The following is a 17110-nucleotide window of genomic DNA, read 5'->3' as shown; positions in this document are numbered from 1 at the left end:
TTCATGCCCAAAAATAAACAAAAATTCACAAAACGATGCAATTAATAAACAAAAGTATATTTCGGACAAGTTGGCGATGGAACTCGTAGTACCCGTTGTCTTTGGATCATGTAATTGGCAACGGTACTCCTGTGGTACATACAAATGTTTCGTTTGCCTGACTTTTGAATTAGGAAGGAAACAAGTGATCGTGTAATTATTCGTATAGATTAATATTTCTAAATGAAATTCCACACATGTCAAGTAAAATCAGCACACCAAAAACTTCAAAAAGTTAGTACAACTTACCGAAGGTGCCGGCAAGTGTTTCCTTCGCGAACTAATTTTGGCACTGACAGTTATATCTCAGTGTTAGTAGTGTTATTTATTATTTCTACTATAAACTATAACACAATTGACGAGTTGCCAGTAAACATTGTACAAACAAACCTTTAAATCAAGTTCAGTATTTTTTCAAAGTCAACGTGCCACGTGATTCACGTTGCCAATTTAAGGGTTAAAGGATGAATTTTTAAAAACGCTGAAATTAGTTTATTGCCCGTTTAAAATAATACCTTTTTACGAAGTTTCAAGTTCCTAGCTTAAAATAAAATTTGAACCCCATACAAACTTACAACCCCTTTTTAACCCTGTTAGGGGATGTTTTTTTTTACAAAACGCTGAAATAACTTTTCCTGTCTTCTAATAATATCCCCAAATAGAAAGATTCAAGTCGCGCGTTCGAAAAAATGTTTGATATCCATACAAACTTTCAACCCCTTTTTCACCACCTTAGGGGATGAATATTCAAAAACGCTGAAATTAGTTTTCTTGTATTTTAATAACATATTTTTACGAAGTTTCAAGTTCCTAGCTTAAAATAAAATTTGAACCCCATACAAACTTACAACCCCTTTTTAACCCTGTTAGGGGATGTTTTTTTTTTACAAAACGCTGAAATAACTTTTCCTGTCTTCTAATAATATCCCCAAATAGAAAGATTCAAGTCGCGCGTTCGAAAAAATGTTTGATATCCATACAAACTTTCAACCCCTTTTTCACCACCTTAGGGGATGAATATTCAAAAACGCTGAAATTAGTTTTCTTGTATTTTAATAACATATTTTTACGAAGTTTCAAGTTCCTAGCTTAAAATAAAATTTGAACTCCATACAAACTTTCAACCCCTTTTTAACCCTGTTAGGGGATGAATTTTACAAAACCCTGAAATAACTTTTCCTGTCTTCTAATAATATCCCCAAATACAAAGATTCAAGTCCCGCATTCTCAAAAATATTTGATCTCCGTACAAATTTTCAACCCCTTTTTTACCACCTTGGGGGATGAATTTTTAAAAACGCTGAAATTAGTTTTCATGTTTTTTAATTTAATACCTTTTTACGAAGTTTCAAGGTCCTAGCTTAAAATAAAATTTGCACCCCAGGACAAAGTTTCATCCCCTTTTTTACCCCCTTAGGGGTTGAATTACCTAAAACGTCGTAATTACTTTTTTTTTGTCATCGGCTATTATGCCTTTCTAAAAAGTTTCAAAGCATTTGTAATGGATTCAAACTTTCAACCCCCTTTTAACCCTGTTAGGGGATGAATTTTCAAAAACGCTGAAATTACTTTTCCCGTCTTATAATAATATCCCTATATACAAAGTTTCAAGTCTAACGCTCACAAAAATATTTGATCTCCATACAAACTTTCAACCCCTTTTTCACCACCTTGGGGGATGAATTTTCGAAAACGCAGAAATTATTTTTCTTGTTTTTTAATATAGTAATTTTTTACAAAGTTTCAAATTCCTAGCTTAAAATAAAACTTGCACCCCATACAACCTTTCATCCCCTTTTTAACCCCCTTAGGGGTTGAATTTTTCAAAATCGCTTCTTATCTCTTGTACACTTCATAAATTCAACCTAGTGTGCAAATTTCAACTTTCTAGCTTTTGTAGTTTCGGCTCTGCGTTGATGAATCAGTCAGTCAGTCAGTCAGTCAGGACACTTGCATTTATATATATATATAGAAGACAGTGTAAGTGTGTGTTATGCTTTTATTATTTCGTTTAGAAAACTTCTATGATTTCGTTTAGTAGCACATAGTGACCAGAATCTTTTGCTTTCCAATGTAACTCGATAAGAGGTTATACATAGTCGTGTAAATTTTTTTAATGATGCTAAGGGGTCATCCATTAATTACATCACACGTTTATGGGGGGGCGGGGGTCAAGAAAATGTGACATGTTTTGATAGGGGGAGGGGGGAGTCACAAACTTTGTGACGTCACTTTAACTTATTTAAAATACTTAATTCGCTGTACAGTTAAATAACAAATTTTTGGAAAGATAATCATTTTTATTCGTTTAATTGTCTTTCCTAATCAGTTTTGGGATATAAAATTGCTAATATTTCTTTTTTCAAAAACTTACTAATATTATTCTTATTTGTTGAAACTAAGAAATATACTAATAACCTTAACTATAAATACAACTAAACCTACACATAAAAACTAATCAAACAACCCACCCCGCATCGCCCCCGATGCAAAGGTGCCCATCACGCTTGCTGCGTTTCCGCGTTGAACCGCGATGGACAACCTCTGCGCCAGGAATGACCCGGAGCGGGGCTCGAGACCTCTCTCCCGCAAGCGACGCCCCAGCTCCCCGAGAAAGGTTTTCGCCTCCGCGCACCAGCACCCAGATGTCTCCACAGCCAGGGGAACGAACAAGTAATTCGTTAGCCCCGAATACTTGTCCCTCTTTAGGGACGCCGCCTGCTCAGCGGCTGCTCCTGCCGACCGCACAGTGCGGTATTTTTCAAAAATATTTTGGTAAAATATTAATAATAGGTACATTGTACAACCTACTTCATTCGATTTGCCGATTTCTTTGAAAAAATGTGACGTCACACGAGGGGGGAGGGGTCAAAAAACCTAGAATTTCGTGTGATGTAATTAATGGATGACCCCTAAGTATATAGGTACCTACTTATAAGAAAAAAGTTCTCGCTTTGAAGTATTAAAAATATGTCAAAGCTTTAAAACAAAACTAATGTTTCTGTTAGCAGAGGCTAAGGTCCATTAAAAAATTAAAACCATATTTTATCAAGTTCGTGAATGTCTCATCTAGTTGGCATAATGTGAATCACGGCATAGCCATTTGACCGATTAAAAGAAAGTGCCTTGGATTCATATCCATTAACGACGCGTGCTTTACTCATAATGTATTGAAGATTTGACATGTCGTTTAGAATGTTGCCTGTTGTAGAAAAAAAACATTAAAGGGCTTTGACACACTCAATATTAAAATATTATAAAACTTATGAATAAAATTCAAATGGAAAGCAGTGTTTAGAAACGGATTTGAGCTAGCATTACATGGGTTTAAATTTGTCCTACTAATATTATAAACAAGGTAACTCTGTCTACCTCGTGGAAGCACATAGGATTCTTACTGACATACATAGAATTACGAGTACCTTTTAATATTGACATTTGAATTACCCATATAGGAACTCTAACACGTGAAAGCTACCTGTATAATATCGCAGAATGTCAGTGAATGTACCTACATATTATCGAGGAACGTTGCCTTTCCCAGCCGGGGGTTTAACGGCAGCATTATGGCAATCAAATGCATTCCACGATAAAGGCATTCGCCAGGTTATGGGACACACCGTGCACCGAGCATCTGCTTATGAAGCTTTGCGTAACAAACTAGTTCTGTAATTTTAAAACAAAAGGTACTTTCTTTCAGTAATGTACAAGGCGCTACTGCTATAAAAGTTTGTTCGAAATTAACAACCGACAATTTGCTGTGGTGATCAACGAACGATCTTTAACTTCAAAATATTACATTTATTTAATGCGTTATGTTATTTCGATTGGTATAAAGAAGTAACTTTAAATGTCCTTTACGATTTACGCAATTTGTCTCTACTATTATTCTGGATTTGTTTGTTGACGAAACATTGACAAACCGCACCGTACCTGCACCGAGCATTTTCATATATTGCGAATATTATGTATATCGTTTTTCTTGCGTCAAACTTAGGCCTATTGTTGTAAAGGACTATTAACTTTTAATGTCCGTTACGTCACTTGCGTTAATAGGAATAATTTTTGTTTGATTGCTGAAACTGACAAACATATTACAAAGAAAAGAAAACACTACTTGAAAAAAATGTCTTAAAAACGGACATATTGCAGTTTAACTAAACTGAAATTATTATGTCGTTAATTATAGCATACCGAAGCATTTTTGTTATAAAGTAGATAACAGAATAAGAAGAATTTTAAGGCTGGCATTCGAGTCAAGTTCAATGTACTTGCACAGCGACCTTTACAACTTTGTCGTCAATAACTGAAACGTTAAACAACTTTTTAAATTTAACTTTTTTAATTCGTTGTAGCACCGGTGTGCTATAAATCCGGAATGGCGGATTATTGATGGCTTTCTTTTACGGCTTCAGTTTTATAGTTCTTATTTACGGTGTCATTTACTGTCACGAACCTTGACAAGTTAATGTAGTGCCCTGGATGATTGTTAATACTTAGTATTTTTGTAAAATAACCGCTCAAAAGTTCAAAACCAATCTCAATATATCAGCTCAAAAGCGAGAGTGACAACTTTTTAAACTCATTAAACGACTTCATGCAAAAAGTCGTAAGGGACCAAATTACTTTTAGAGCCCTTAAAAAACTTTATTAGTTTGATGGTATCTTAAGATTTTACTTTAGGTACTTGCTTCTAGGTATTTATTTAGGTATGTAATATAAGAGGGGATAATTTAGACTTAAATAAATTCGATTAAGTTCTCAATAGGTATATAATCGATTTATTCATCATTCACTGGCTGAGTTTCTTGTTTAGAGGATGACATGGTATTTTTTTGGTAAACATTCATCTTTTCTTTAATTGAGTAGGTACATATATGTATAATTAACGAAAGTATAAACAATGTTTTTATTATTGAGATTAATGGAATTCATGATCGTCATTAAAGTCATTCGATTAAAAGTTTACAACATATCGTTCAAATAATTCATTCTCAAGTTTAAAATAGATTAGCAACATTATGCAAAAGTTTAAACGGCAACACTTTATTTAGTGTTTTATTGTGGAAATTACAACACAACGGGAGTGTTTAGACAAGGGAAAGTGAATTATGTTATGTTATCTAAAATCTTCGTAATTAGTGATTCAATGGCTACAACGGCGTTATCTGTTGTACAATGAAAGTTACGTTCATTGTTTTATTCTACATTAAAAATTGCGTAAATTATAGTGATTACCATTGGTATTTACGTGTGCACTAGATGACTATATTGACTATCTAATTAAGAAGTACATACATATATTATCGCGGATACTCTGGGCAATCAAAATAAAGTTTTATAAACATATTTACTATGTCAACATAAAAACAGCATATGTAAGCAACATAAGTATCTATATGAGTATATTTTGTGAAGTAGCGATAAAACGGCATCCTGCTACCTAGCAAATAAATACTTTTTTTACTTGTCTTGTATTTCATATTTTCGAAGGTGTAACTTTTCCCCTCAAATCGACGTAAAGGACACCAAAATGTATCGGTATATGGACTTGTGGACTTTTAAGTTTTAAGTAGATACCTAACCTTTTAAAGTGAAGTGATGGCTGTTACTGTTAGGTAGGTTATTTCTTTAGAGTAAGAGCTTTCTAGCCAAGTATGTACAAAATTTCATATCCCAGCAAAAGGCCTGAAACATTTAGAAAGGTGTCTCCAGCGGTGAAAGTCATGTGCTTGCAAAAACTCGCATCTCAGCGGCCTTGCCAAGGTAACTGCAAGGGGGGCATAACGGTTACACCGGCCCCCGCATACCACGACACTCCATCACCATCGTTACTTAACACCAACACGTTATCCAACGCCTGTTTGACAAGGTACACCAAGCGAAGCATTGAACACACACGGCATTCTATAACGCATGAATAGATTTAGTCGGACCTGTTCCGGATTTACTTCCTTTATGGATTGCTTCGCAAATATGGAATGCATATTCGGATTTGAGACACGTAGCAAACCTTTTCGGGATGTGGATCTAACTGTGCCACAACCTTAAAGGATGTATAAATAAATAACTTGTTTATTAGACAGTTGCTATGTGCTAAGACTTTAAAGTCCCATTGATGCTACTTGGATATAAAACTGTCGAAATAGAATTGTGTCACCAATAAAAAATGTACATTCCAATTGAATTCGAACCCTAATGATGAGTCTTTTTGCAAACGTCAGAATACCTTGACGTAAACAATTGCGTTACTCCAGTAATGCACTGTGATGTCGCCATGTGAAGAGTTAATGAGCCTGGGCATCATCATCACAAATTAAGGTGAAGGATAGCACAACACGTCGTTGGAATGTTGGCACGTTCTAAACTACATTGATAAGTGAACTTGATACTAAAGCCTTGTTTGGATGACGTAAAGGACATTTTTAGCAATATTAATCGATTATGGTGTAAGAGTCGTAGGTATTATCAAATTTTTCGCATATCGTTGGGCAATTATTGCTCAAAAAAATACCTTTGCAAGTAATTTCAAAACTTTTCATCGAATATGGTTAATCTTTACTACTTAATTTCTGTATGACCTTTAAGTTTAAACATATTTTTATAAATAATATAAGTGTGAATGTGAAGTAAATTTTATAACTGAATTATTAAAATGTAAGTCATAAAAACAATAAACAAAAAAGTTTTAAGTCATCAAATTCGAATGCAAGCGTGCAACGTGCCTATTTAGATGCAAAATGCATCGCATCGCAATCTTACTGAAAATTCTAGGAGGGTGAACGGTAGGTATAGTAATCACTTACGATTTGGCTGATCTCCGTGATGGGGATAGGGGAAACTGTTTTATCCGATCCCTGGGGGAGCGAGGAGGCGCTCGGAGTCGGGGACACTCCAGGGGAGCCCGGCTGCACGTTGACCACACTCTCCTTGGAGGTGCGGTTGGGAGACAGCCTCGCCGGGAAGCTGAGGGTCTTCGTCCACTGAGACAGAGAACGCACCATGTTGGCTGTCCATGAACACTGCACTTCACAACGCGTCACGTTCGCCCGGCGCGGGGGTCGGCGGCCGAATGCCGGATACTACAACAGCCTGCAAGTTGCGACCCGACTGGAGGGGCGCGCTGCGTCCGACAGGCCGTATGTCCAATGCATCACAGCAGCACTTACGTCATTGTGTAGGGTGTAAGTGCACGTGTGTGCGTCGGTGCAAGCCATGCAGTGCAGTCTTTTGTTTATTGATATGCGTTCGCGTTTAGTCTGAGTTTAATTGGTACGGTAAAGTTCAGAGCTAATAAGGAATTCGATTTCTAGCGTTTTTATGACACCTTGGATAGTTATAGCCTATTGCGCATGGTGTAAATTATATGATGCATTATCAAATAATTCTATGTAAGTGCCTGTAGAGTCAGACCAAGAAAAGTCTGCAGCGATTTTGATAGCCCACGCAGTGAAAGTGTCATTTTAAACGTCAAACTTCTATGAATTTATGACGTGTAAATAACACTTGCACTGCGTGGGTTATCAAAATCGCTGCAGACTTTTCTTGGTCTAACTCTAGTAAGTTTATACATTTTTGTAACAAAGTTTTTTTGCCATTAGGTACTTGATGAAGGCATCAAGCTAAGAAATATAACTTTGATATTATTTGATAAGTATACGTACGTGGTATAGTATAATACGTTTTCTGCCCACTGAAAATAATAATAAAAAATTACAGGATTTATAAGTTTGGTATTTTGTTTTTATATTTCATTAACAGAAAATAAGTCAAGTAGGGTTTGTTTGAGGTTCACTTTGAGTTAATACGTAGTTATACTTACCTACCTAGGTATAGGTATGTATATTATCAATGTACAATATGATAGCTAGTACGTGGGTCATACTAAAAGTTTCTGGATTCTGATATATGAGAAAACTTATTTTTTCTAAGTGGCCAGTCCAGGAATTTTCAGTATGACCTAAGTATATTAGCTACACCTGAACATATTGACTTCATTTTATAAATTTGTAAAATGAAGAAATACAGACAATTTTAATATTTTGTGTGTAAACTGATGAACTTGTAGAACATATGTGTGTGTATTTAGTTACATATTTATTAAGTTTTATGCCCGACATGTGGTGAAGTAAACCTCTGTCCGGCAGCTGCTGGCGGAACGAAACAATAACCAATATAACTGGCCGCATAGATCCCCCACGACTGTAAATGACGTAAGGGACATTATAACATCGTATACGTCGCAATTAGCTCCTTAAAAAACAGTTCCATAATATTTCTTGACATTTATCATGCCAGTCGTGCCGTGGATGGTGTATTTTGTACCTATAGAATTTTATAGAACAGTAATTAATACATAAATTACGTAATTAATCATCTGCTATAGGTACCTACCTATAGGTAGGTATATAATTGTATTTTCTAATATAAAACATTGTAATTTGAGGTAAATAAATAAGAGTTCTTACCTAACCTACTAGTACATATACGTATTTTTATAAGTAAAGACTGAAGATATTATTTTCTTATAAGTGAAAGCCTTGAATCTTCACACTCCTTGTAAGCAAACCGTCAATATTAAACTACCTAACAAACAATCAAACATGCGACCTAGTTATCAGTCTACCTGCATTAAAATTCAACAAATTCATCGTGACTTTGAAGCCCAACCTCTAATAATATCGATTTGCTCTTAGTATTATGATGGATAATTACATGTCACTTACAACATTTGGTCCTTACACCATTTGGCTTCGACCCACATCTCGGGAATTAGCGACGGCCGTAAAGGTTCGAAATAACACTCATTACGACGGGGTGGCACCCTTGGACTCAGTTTTAAACTTGGACATTTTGAATTTAAACGGTCAATGTATGTATTAATAACTCGGCTCAACGGTGGAGCTGGCTGTTATTAACATTGCATTGTATTGGACGTAGCATTATAGTATATTAAAAAAATTACGTAAGGGACCATAGTAGTTTAATGTCATTTGCATTGATTTGTTTTAAAAAAGCTTAGGCTTTGTATAGATTGTATTATATGTATATTATACTAGCGAAATAATTGATAAAATAAAAAATAATTAAAACTACAATTGCAACAAAGTATGTACTTTGTTGCAATTGTAGTTTTAATTACTTTTTATTGTATTCCGAAAAGATAAAATTATTATATATGGTGTAATATAAAAACAGTTTTTGCGTAAATTATTGGAAATCATGAAGCTACTGAGTTAGGTTTACTTATTTTTAATGTTTAAGCATCTGATTGGAATTCAGTATTCAGTAATTTATTTCCTTATTTAATTCGCACAAGGTTCTAAGTTATCACTAATTCTGATTATCACATCATAAGCTTAATAATTACACAAAATATAAAAATGGCGCAAGGAGAAAATCAATTTCGCTCATTACTTTATTGGTATTGTAATATTTTTAAAAGGCAACTTTTATACTGTGCTAAATGTTGCCCCCCGGACACGGATCTTTGCACTCGCACTCGCTCAGGCCACCGAGGCAACGCGCACGTGCGCGCGCAGCTGCCGCCCGCAGCGCAAAGGAAACCACTAAAAAATTTAAGCTTTTTTGAGGTTTAGAAGAGATCTTATAGCTGTTTCCTTTGGTAAGAGCTCTTCTTGAAAGTAGCTTTAGTGGCAAACGACACAACTTGAAAAGCCCTGTGGACATTATTATAATTACTTAGATGTAAATGTATACCAAATAACAACTAACGTCATCGCTTTTGTTTGCTAAAACATTAATACGAATAATGAAAAAAAAACACAACGGGTTGCACTCCGGGAGTGCCGACAGAAGTGAAAACTCAATGACTAACTAGTCCAAAATGTCTGCAGCACTATGTATAATTGACCCATCCTCCTTTATATTGAAAAACTTTAGTTCCGAAATTGATGGTCAGTGAGCTTGTTTAAAATTCGAAATTCAAATTTGTAGCGTAAATTGTTTAAAAATCGAATAGAAATTGTAAAGTTACCTTGCAGACCTCGCATCTAAATATATTTGGTCATGATACTTTGAGTTTTATTCACCAGTACTAGAGTTCACTTTTATTAGCGATTTCATCAAGATGTAGCTTTATTGAATTATGTCATTGAGTTTTTTTTTATTGATTTAAATGCCATCTAAATGAGTGGCCATCTAAACCTTACGGTCACGTGATCGCCTTACGCTGTCTCGAGTTTATCATTTTTTCCCCACCTCAAAAAGTGCCCAGCGCCGCTAAAGAAGTTTTCACTTCAAAAAGTAATATAGGTATTATCAGAGCAAACCCACGCTTTAGCAATAAAATAAGCAAACAAAATAAGGCTAATCACATCTTAATAGTTATATTTGTTTTTACAATAATGTTTAGAATATTATACAAAGAATCAATGTTTAAAACAAAATCAGATTCAGAATTCGCTGGTGGAAATTGGAAATTGGTAATTGCTGCCCCTTTAGCACACTTATGTGAGTATTAAACTAGGTATACATACTATGTATTAGTAATCTGGCAAACGATGTATGTAACTAAACACAAAATATTACATAATCAGACAATACGTTATAATGAAAATAGCATAAACGTCGAAAATTGCGCTTTACATCCCCATATCTCTCGCCACGGGAGCCCAGATACAATCTTAACAGGCAAACCTTCCTAATTACTTACTCCCCTGATGCAACTGCAAGGGACCTTCGAGAACAAAGGAGCCCGAGTGCCCGGCTCGGGGGTCCGACGCGACGAAGGGGTAGCGACCCCTTTTTGTTTGAAGATGCTCTGTGTGTTATTATAGGTTAGGCATGTTGGACGCAGCGTAAAGTATCTTAGAGAATTTTTCAATGACGTATAAAAGAGTGGACACGGCATATTGTTCTATACATGCAATCAGTTATACAAATACCAAGCATTTCGATGCAGAATAAGTAAAAATTATGTTGTCACTTTCTAACCAATATATTTTCCCTTATGTGGAAAAGGATAACAATACTTCAGTGCGTTCTGCTATGGCAACATTTTTCATTTGATGGTCACGTGACATGCCTACTGTGGCCGGTCCGCCATATTCAGTTCACGTTTTCCAAGGTACATGAACCGTCAAAGTGATCTGTTATTAAAATAAAATATTGGATATTCGGAAATTTTGCGAATATTTCTGTTTAATAATGTGGTGTAGTGGTTAAGGACAAGAAAGGACATAATGCCTAAGTGCAGTTTTGTTGGATGTGGCTCAAGAAAAAAGGAAAACCGGAAAAGTTTGTCGTTGCACCGGTATGTTTACATTTTAACTGAAATATTTGTTATTTCATAGATGACTGCCTTCTTATGGTGTGTGTTTAGTTAATAACTAGCCAATAAATACTATTTGCGATATATTGGAATAAATTAAGGATTTATTTTCGATATTTTCGTACTATAGAAATTAGTACATTTGACAGTTAGTGATGTGCTTTTATATCGAATTTAAGAAAAGTTTGGGGAAGAATCGTAACATGTATTTGAAAGATTTTGTATGTAAATTTATATTTTCAATTAATTAGCAAAAATTTGACCAATCTCATTTTACGACGGACGATATCCCTTCGCGCCTACATTTTTCTAATTTGCCGCCTTTTTCTACTGTCAAGATCTGGTTGACCAAGTATATATGTATATACTTAAAACCTGTCTCCTGAAAGCGGTTGTACTGAGGGAAAGTAAGTAATCATATATTATATAATATTTTTGTTTTTTCAGGTTACCGAAATCTGAACTGAATGTACGAGAAAAAAATGGTTAGATACCATTGGAACAGAAAATATAAGGCAAAACACAAACACTTGCTGATAAAAAGTGTAATTCAAACTTATCTTGATGTACGTTTCCAATATTATAGAAAAAAACAAACGGAAAAAGAATCTTTCTGGAACTACCTGAACAAAGTTGTATTATTCCGAATCAGAAATGAATAAAGAATATTTTTGTGTATGAATGTTGTTTTATTCTACATAGGAAGAATAATCTTCTTATGTTATATTTAACTAATAACGGTACCCTAGTTCACAATAGCGCTAATTATAAATGGTCAAGCAGATCTTGTCAGTAAAAAAAGGCGGCAAATTTCAAAAATGTAGGCGCGAAGGGATATCGTCCCATAGAAAATTTGAATTTTGCGCCTTTTTCTACCGACAAGACTTGCCTGACTATCTATGCATTTATATTATTAATTAAATTGCAACTTTGTGATATCTGCACTATCGTCTTAATTAATCGTAATTAGTACGATTATGAACTAGAGTAGGTATCGATAATGCAAACGGCCGTCATAAGACTCATAAGCCAACAAATAGCGTTCTCTCAATTATATGTTATCTTAAGTTACACGCCAACATCAACATTTTTTCTGCTTTGCCTTAAGGCAGGCATAGGGCTTAAGGTGGACTGGTAGAGAATGTCATAAGACGTATAAAGTCCGCCTTTTGTACATTATGTTTTTCTTCTCTTTAAGTGGATCTAATAGGTTTATGTGTTTAAAATGATGACAACTTAGTTTATCGATATCCTTGTCAAATATCAACTTGTCTGCCCAGCACTACAGACCGCCATGTTCAGTTCTTGGCAATATGGCGTCGGCCACACTTTTTTTGTAGGTATGTCGCTTCCATATGATTCTTTTTTCATTGGAATTTTTCGTTAATGACGTATATACTTAAATAATGTACTCATTAGTATTTGTCACAAATCAAGTTAACTGATATATGTATTTTAAGTGGCCTGTTATTTATGCAAAATTGATATAGGTACCTACGTTACAAATTACCTATTACACATGTTATCGTATGTTACAATGCATGAATGTAACAATGTTTAACATCAATACTATCAAAAGGAAAATAAAATTGCGAATACATTTTTAGTAAATACATATGTAAAAAAAAATTACCCATGTAAAAATAATTTCACAGTATTTATTTGAGGCATGATTGTCATGTATTGTTTGTTACCTATTGTGGCTATTGAACAATTGAATACACGCATTTTATTATTTTATTACCTTAACACGAAATGGACCCACATATTGCTACCCTACTCATTGCAGTTGCACTATCCTATTGTTTTGAAATCCTACATCATATTCCTAATTATGTTCCATCCTAACTCTCCCATATCCCCCTACCCTACCATCCAAAACAGTACTGCTTGTCAGTAGCACCTTGTCACATTAACTAATCTGTTGCAACGAAACTGTCTTAGTTCATTATTGTACTAACAACAACTTTCGACATTGACCTTTGATAGATCGTATATCATTGCAACAAGGCTCACGAATCGTCTGTGAAAAGTGACAATGGCACATACGACAAAGGGCTAAAAACTCGTACTTTGTCGCCGACTACACGAGATTAGTCTTACGTCAAAAGCGTTGTAGCCGAAATGAGGGACTATTTCTGGGCCCATAAATTATAGAGGCAAAGCGTAAAATGCCGCGTCTGTTGTCTATGGGATAATTATTGGAGGTTCCTGATTGATTTGGATGTCATAGGTTAATTTAGTATACAACCGTTTTGTAAAGATAATTACTTATTTTTTTGTTTGTGCTTTTCTGTAAAAGGGCCATGGGCAACTTTGTATGGAGCTTGGACCCAACGCCAACAGAAATGAGAGTAAGGTCATTAGATACGTATTTCTATGTACTTCATTTTGTTCTATGGGCACCAAGCGGAATTCCATTGCAGAACTGAGATATTGGTATTTTTGCCAAAATGTCGTCACCCTTATTACCTAGGAATTAGAGAGACTTATTACAGAAATCTATGTCATCTACACTAAAATTCGCTAGTGATGTCCTTTACAACAATCTGACAACTGTCCCTTACACTAATTTGAAACTGCGTAGTATCATCATATAGATACATTATACCTACTCTGCATTTTTTTATAAATACATACTTATACAATTATAGATACACCGTCTGGTGAAGTGAAACCCTTACCTTATAAAAAAAATGTTAATTGTTTAAATAGAGGGAATACTCTCTATCTGCAACTTATACAAATACATATTACATGTTTTGGAGTTCGAGGCATTTATTCATTATTTATTTTTTCAAGGGCTTGTCCCGATTATTATTATTATGTATTACAAACACAAGGTCATAGTAATTTGTCTCGGTTATTTTTCGCCATTGACATGATACTATACTACATATTACCTATTGTTAAACATAATTTAGTTGTTATAATTTTATAACTGTGAGAACAGTCATAAAGCATAGTACAGCTTGTTATGACTAATTATTTTGTAATTGCTAACGGTAAAATGCTATGGACGCTAAAAACATAATGATTCATTAAAAAAACATATTAATAATCCAGGAGAAGTATATATATCTATATGTACGATGAGAGACCATCAGCATATTTCCTAATCAGATTTCAGGGTAATTTTTCAGTTCTCTTAAAATGTTACGTAATTTTACACAGAAAATTCGCAAATTTAAGCTATTCCAAATATTATAAATTTAATGTAGGTACGTACTTAGGTAGGTATACTTTGGTAAAAGTCGTCAAATTAATTATTTCTCTTGAGTAGTATTTCCTAGTAGCCCTAGTACTAGGAGTCCTAGTATTACTAGGGCTAAAATGTCATTCAATAGAACTTGCTAGCTATGTAAACAAACCGCCATACTAAAATTGACACTGAATGTCAAATTACTAGTAACTTTTGTTTACATAGTTAGCAAGTTCTATTGAATGACACTTTACAATGATTACTACCTAATTTACCATGGAAATTATTAAGTAGGTACATATGACACAACTTTAAAAACACTTCAAATGAGTTTGAAACAAACATTCGCATTCAATCTTCCCTTGTTCAGTCGAATATTAAATTTTATTAAGGAAAAATCTCGAAGGAAAAAACAGAATGCCATTAGGATATTGGTCTAAGGACGAATTCCCAACAGTCATTTAGAAGAGCTAAGGGAAAACAACTGAAATAAGTACTTCAAGTAATTAACTAATGACAAATTAACAAATGATCTTGCGGCTTTTTACTTCCAATATTTTTTGAACTGGTATTTTTTATCCGATTTTCAACTCTATTTCTTCACAGTCCAAACTTTTCGAAGTTGTTTATAACAAATATAAAGAGCCCTCGATAAGGATAAGGGTATTAACACTTTATTGCACTTAACGAGGGTTAAAAATAATATCCGGTCTTCTTAACAATAGAAAATAATAACCAATTTATCCTTAAAACAATTAGTAACGAAACAATTGAACAATCATTTATCAAAAAGTCATAGAAACCATTAACATTTTATTCAATTTTAAATCTTTATGTAATTTTACTAAGGTCGATAATATAATAAATAGAAATTGTAGTCAATTTATTTTAAAATTGGTGTGAGTATGGGGGTAACATGGGACTGCACACGTGTTTTTTTTTAATTATCCTGGGCTATGCCGTTAATGTGACAGCCGATAAATTCAGGAAAACAATAAAATTAATGCTTTGTGGGAAAAGCAAATATTGTTAGGGGAGATATGTATTAGATGTCGACGATGTATGGTAAGTGTGTCTATTATTGTACAGTGGTAGATAAGCATCATCATAAACTTAACAACAAAAAAAAGAATAACTAAAATATGTTCATGCGCGATTTATTGTTAAACGGATTTAAGTTCTACCTATTCTAATTTGACATGTGAAATTTGATCAATTATCATACAATTATTCAATGTTAGTATGTCTCACAACAGTTTAAATTCGATCATAAAATTCATAAAATACTTACTAAAATTGCGGAAATACTTAAATTCAATAGCAAAAGACCTAATAGAAAAGCTTGATCAGACTGAACCAAAAATGGGGGTTTCGTACTTTCATACAATATAAAAAAAAACCTGAGCGAAAAAAACTTTCTGTATGACGATATTTTAATTTAAAAAAATCTTATTTTGTTACAATGCTCCAAAGGAAATAGACCACCTTTTACCACACATACAAGATATGTAAAAAAATTACGCTATTACATTAACTCGAATATCGTTACAAAAATATTACAAAATAATTGCGGATTTCACATTTTTAGGGTTCCGTAGCCAAATGGCAAAAAACGGAACCCTTATAGATTCGTCATGTCTGTCTGTCTGTCTGTCTGTCTGTCCGTCTGTCCGTCTGTCTGTCCGTCCGTATGTCACAGCCACTTTTCTCCGAAACTATAAGAACTATACTGTTGAAACTTGGTAAGTAGATGTATTCTGTGAACCGCATTAAGATTTTCACACAAAAATAGAAAAAAAACAATAAATTTTTGGGGTTCCCCATACTTCGAACTGAAACTCAAAATTTTTTTTTTCATCAAACCCATACGTGTGGGGTATCTATGGATAGGTCTTCAAAAATGATATTGAGGTTTCTAATATCATTTTTTTCTAAACTGAATAGTTTGCGCGAGAGACACTTCCAAAGTGGTAAAATGTGTGTCCCCCCCCCCTGTAACTTCTAAAATAAGAGAATGATAAAACTAAAAAAAATATATGATGTACATTACCATGTAAACTTCCACCGAAAATTGGTTTGAACGAGATCTAGTAAGTAGTTTTTTTTTTATACGTCTTAAATCGCCTAAATACGGAACCCTTCATGGGCGAGTCCGACTCGCACTTGGCCGCTTTTTGTATTTATTTCTGACAGTCGAACTACGGATAGTTTTACTTACTCGTGGTACAACCAGTTGGACATAGCGGTTGGACCACGGGTCGGGAGCGTATTTGGTGTTGTTGAACGTGTACCTATGAAAATACATAATAAAATATTGTTCATGCATGTAGCCCATTAATAATTCACAGTATATGTAACGATGGTAGGTACATAAACAATCAATCGAAACCACTTTCTTAATCCGCAGGCCTCAATATCAACGGTTAAACGGGTCTCGACCGGAAATGTGACATTTCCATCTCTCTCCACCATTCCCACCAAGCCTGTCGAGTGAAAGAGACGGCGACAGTGTCGAATAACGAGTCCGGATCTGGTTTGTGAACAGCTGATGGACCTGTTCTTGTACATGTTATATG

At 34.5% G+C, this 17110-nt stretch overlaps 1 protein-coding gene across 2 annotated transcripts in view; it reads right to left on the bottom strand.

Annotated features, from left to right (window-relative positions):
- LOC134648614 (TNF receptor-associated factor 4) overlaps window positions 1-17110 on the bottom strand; it is a 117528-nt gene that overhangs the window by 44196 nt on the left and 56222 nt on the right. Inside the window, exon 1 of one of the 2 annotated variants that reach the window (XM_063503100.1) lies at window positions 6846-7332. The exons of the other annotated variant lie outside the window; for it this stretch is intronic. Coding sequence (XP_063359170.1) covers window positions 6846-7043 — 198 coding nt within the window. The 5' untranslated portion in view covers window positions 7044-7332. Of the gene's footprint in view, window positions 1-6845; window positions 7333-17110 lie in introns of those variants that run through there. 2 annotated transcript variants of the gene reach the window in all.

This window comes from Cydia amplana, chromosome 6, assembly GCF_948474715.1.
Source record: "Cydia amplana chromosome 6, ilCydAmpl1.1, whole genome shotgun sequence".
In the NCBI taxonomy this organism is placed as follows: domain Eukaryota; kingdom Metazoa; phylum Arthropoda; class Insecta; order Lepidoptera; family Tortricidae; genus Cydia; species Cydia amplana.
The sequence above is the reverse complement of the archived record's forward strand: the minus strand, read 5'-3'. Positions and strand labels throughout refer to the sequence as shown.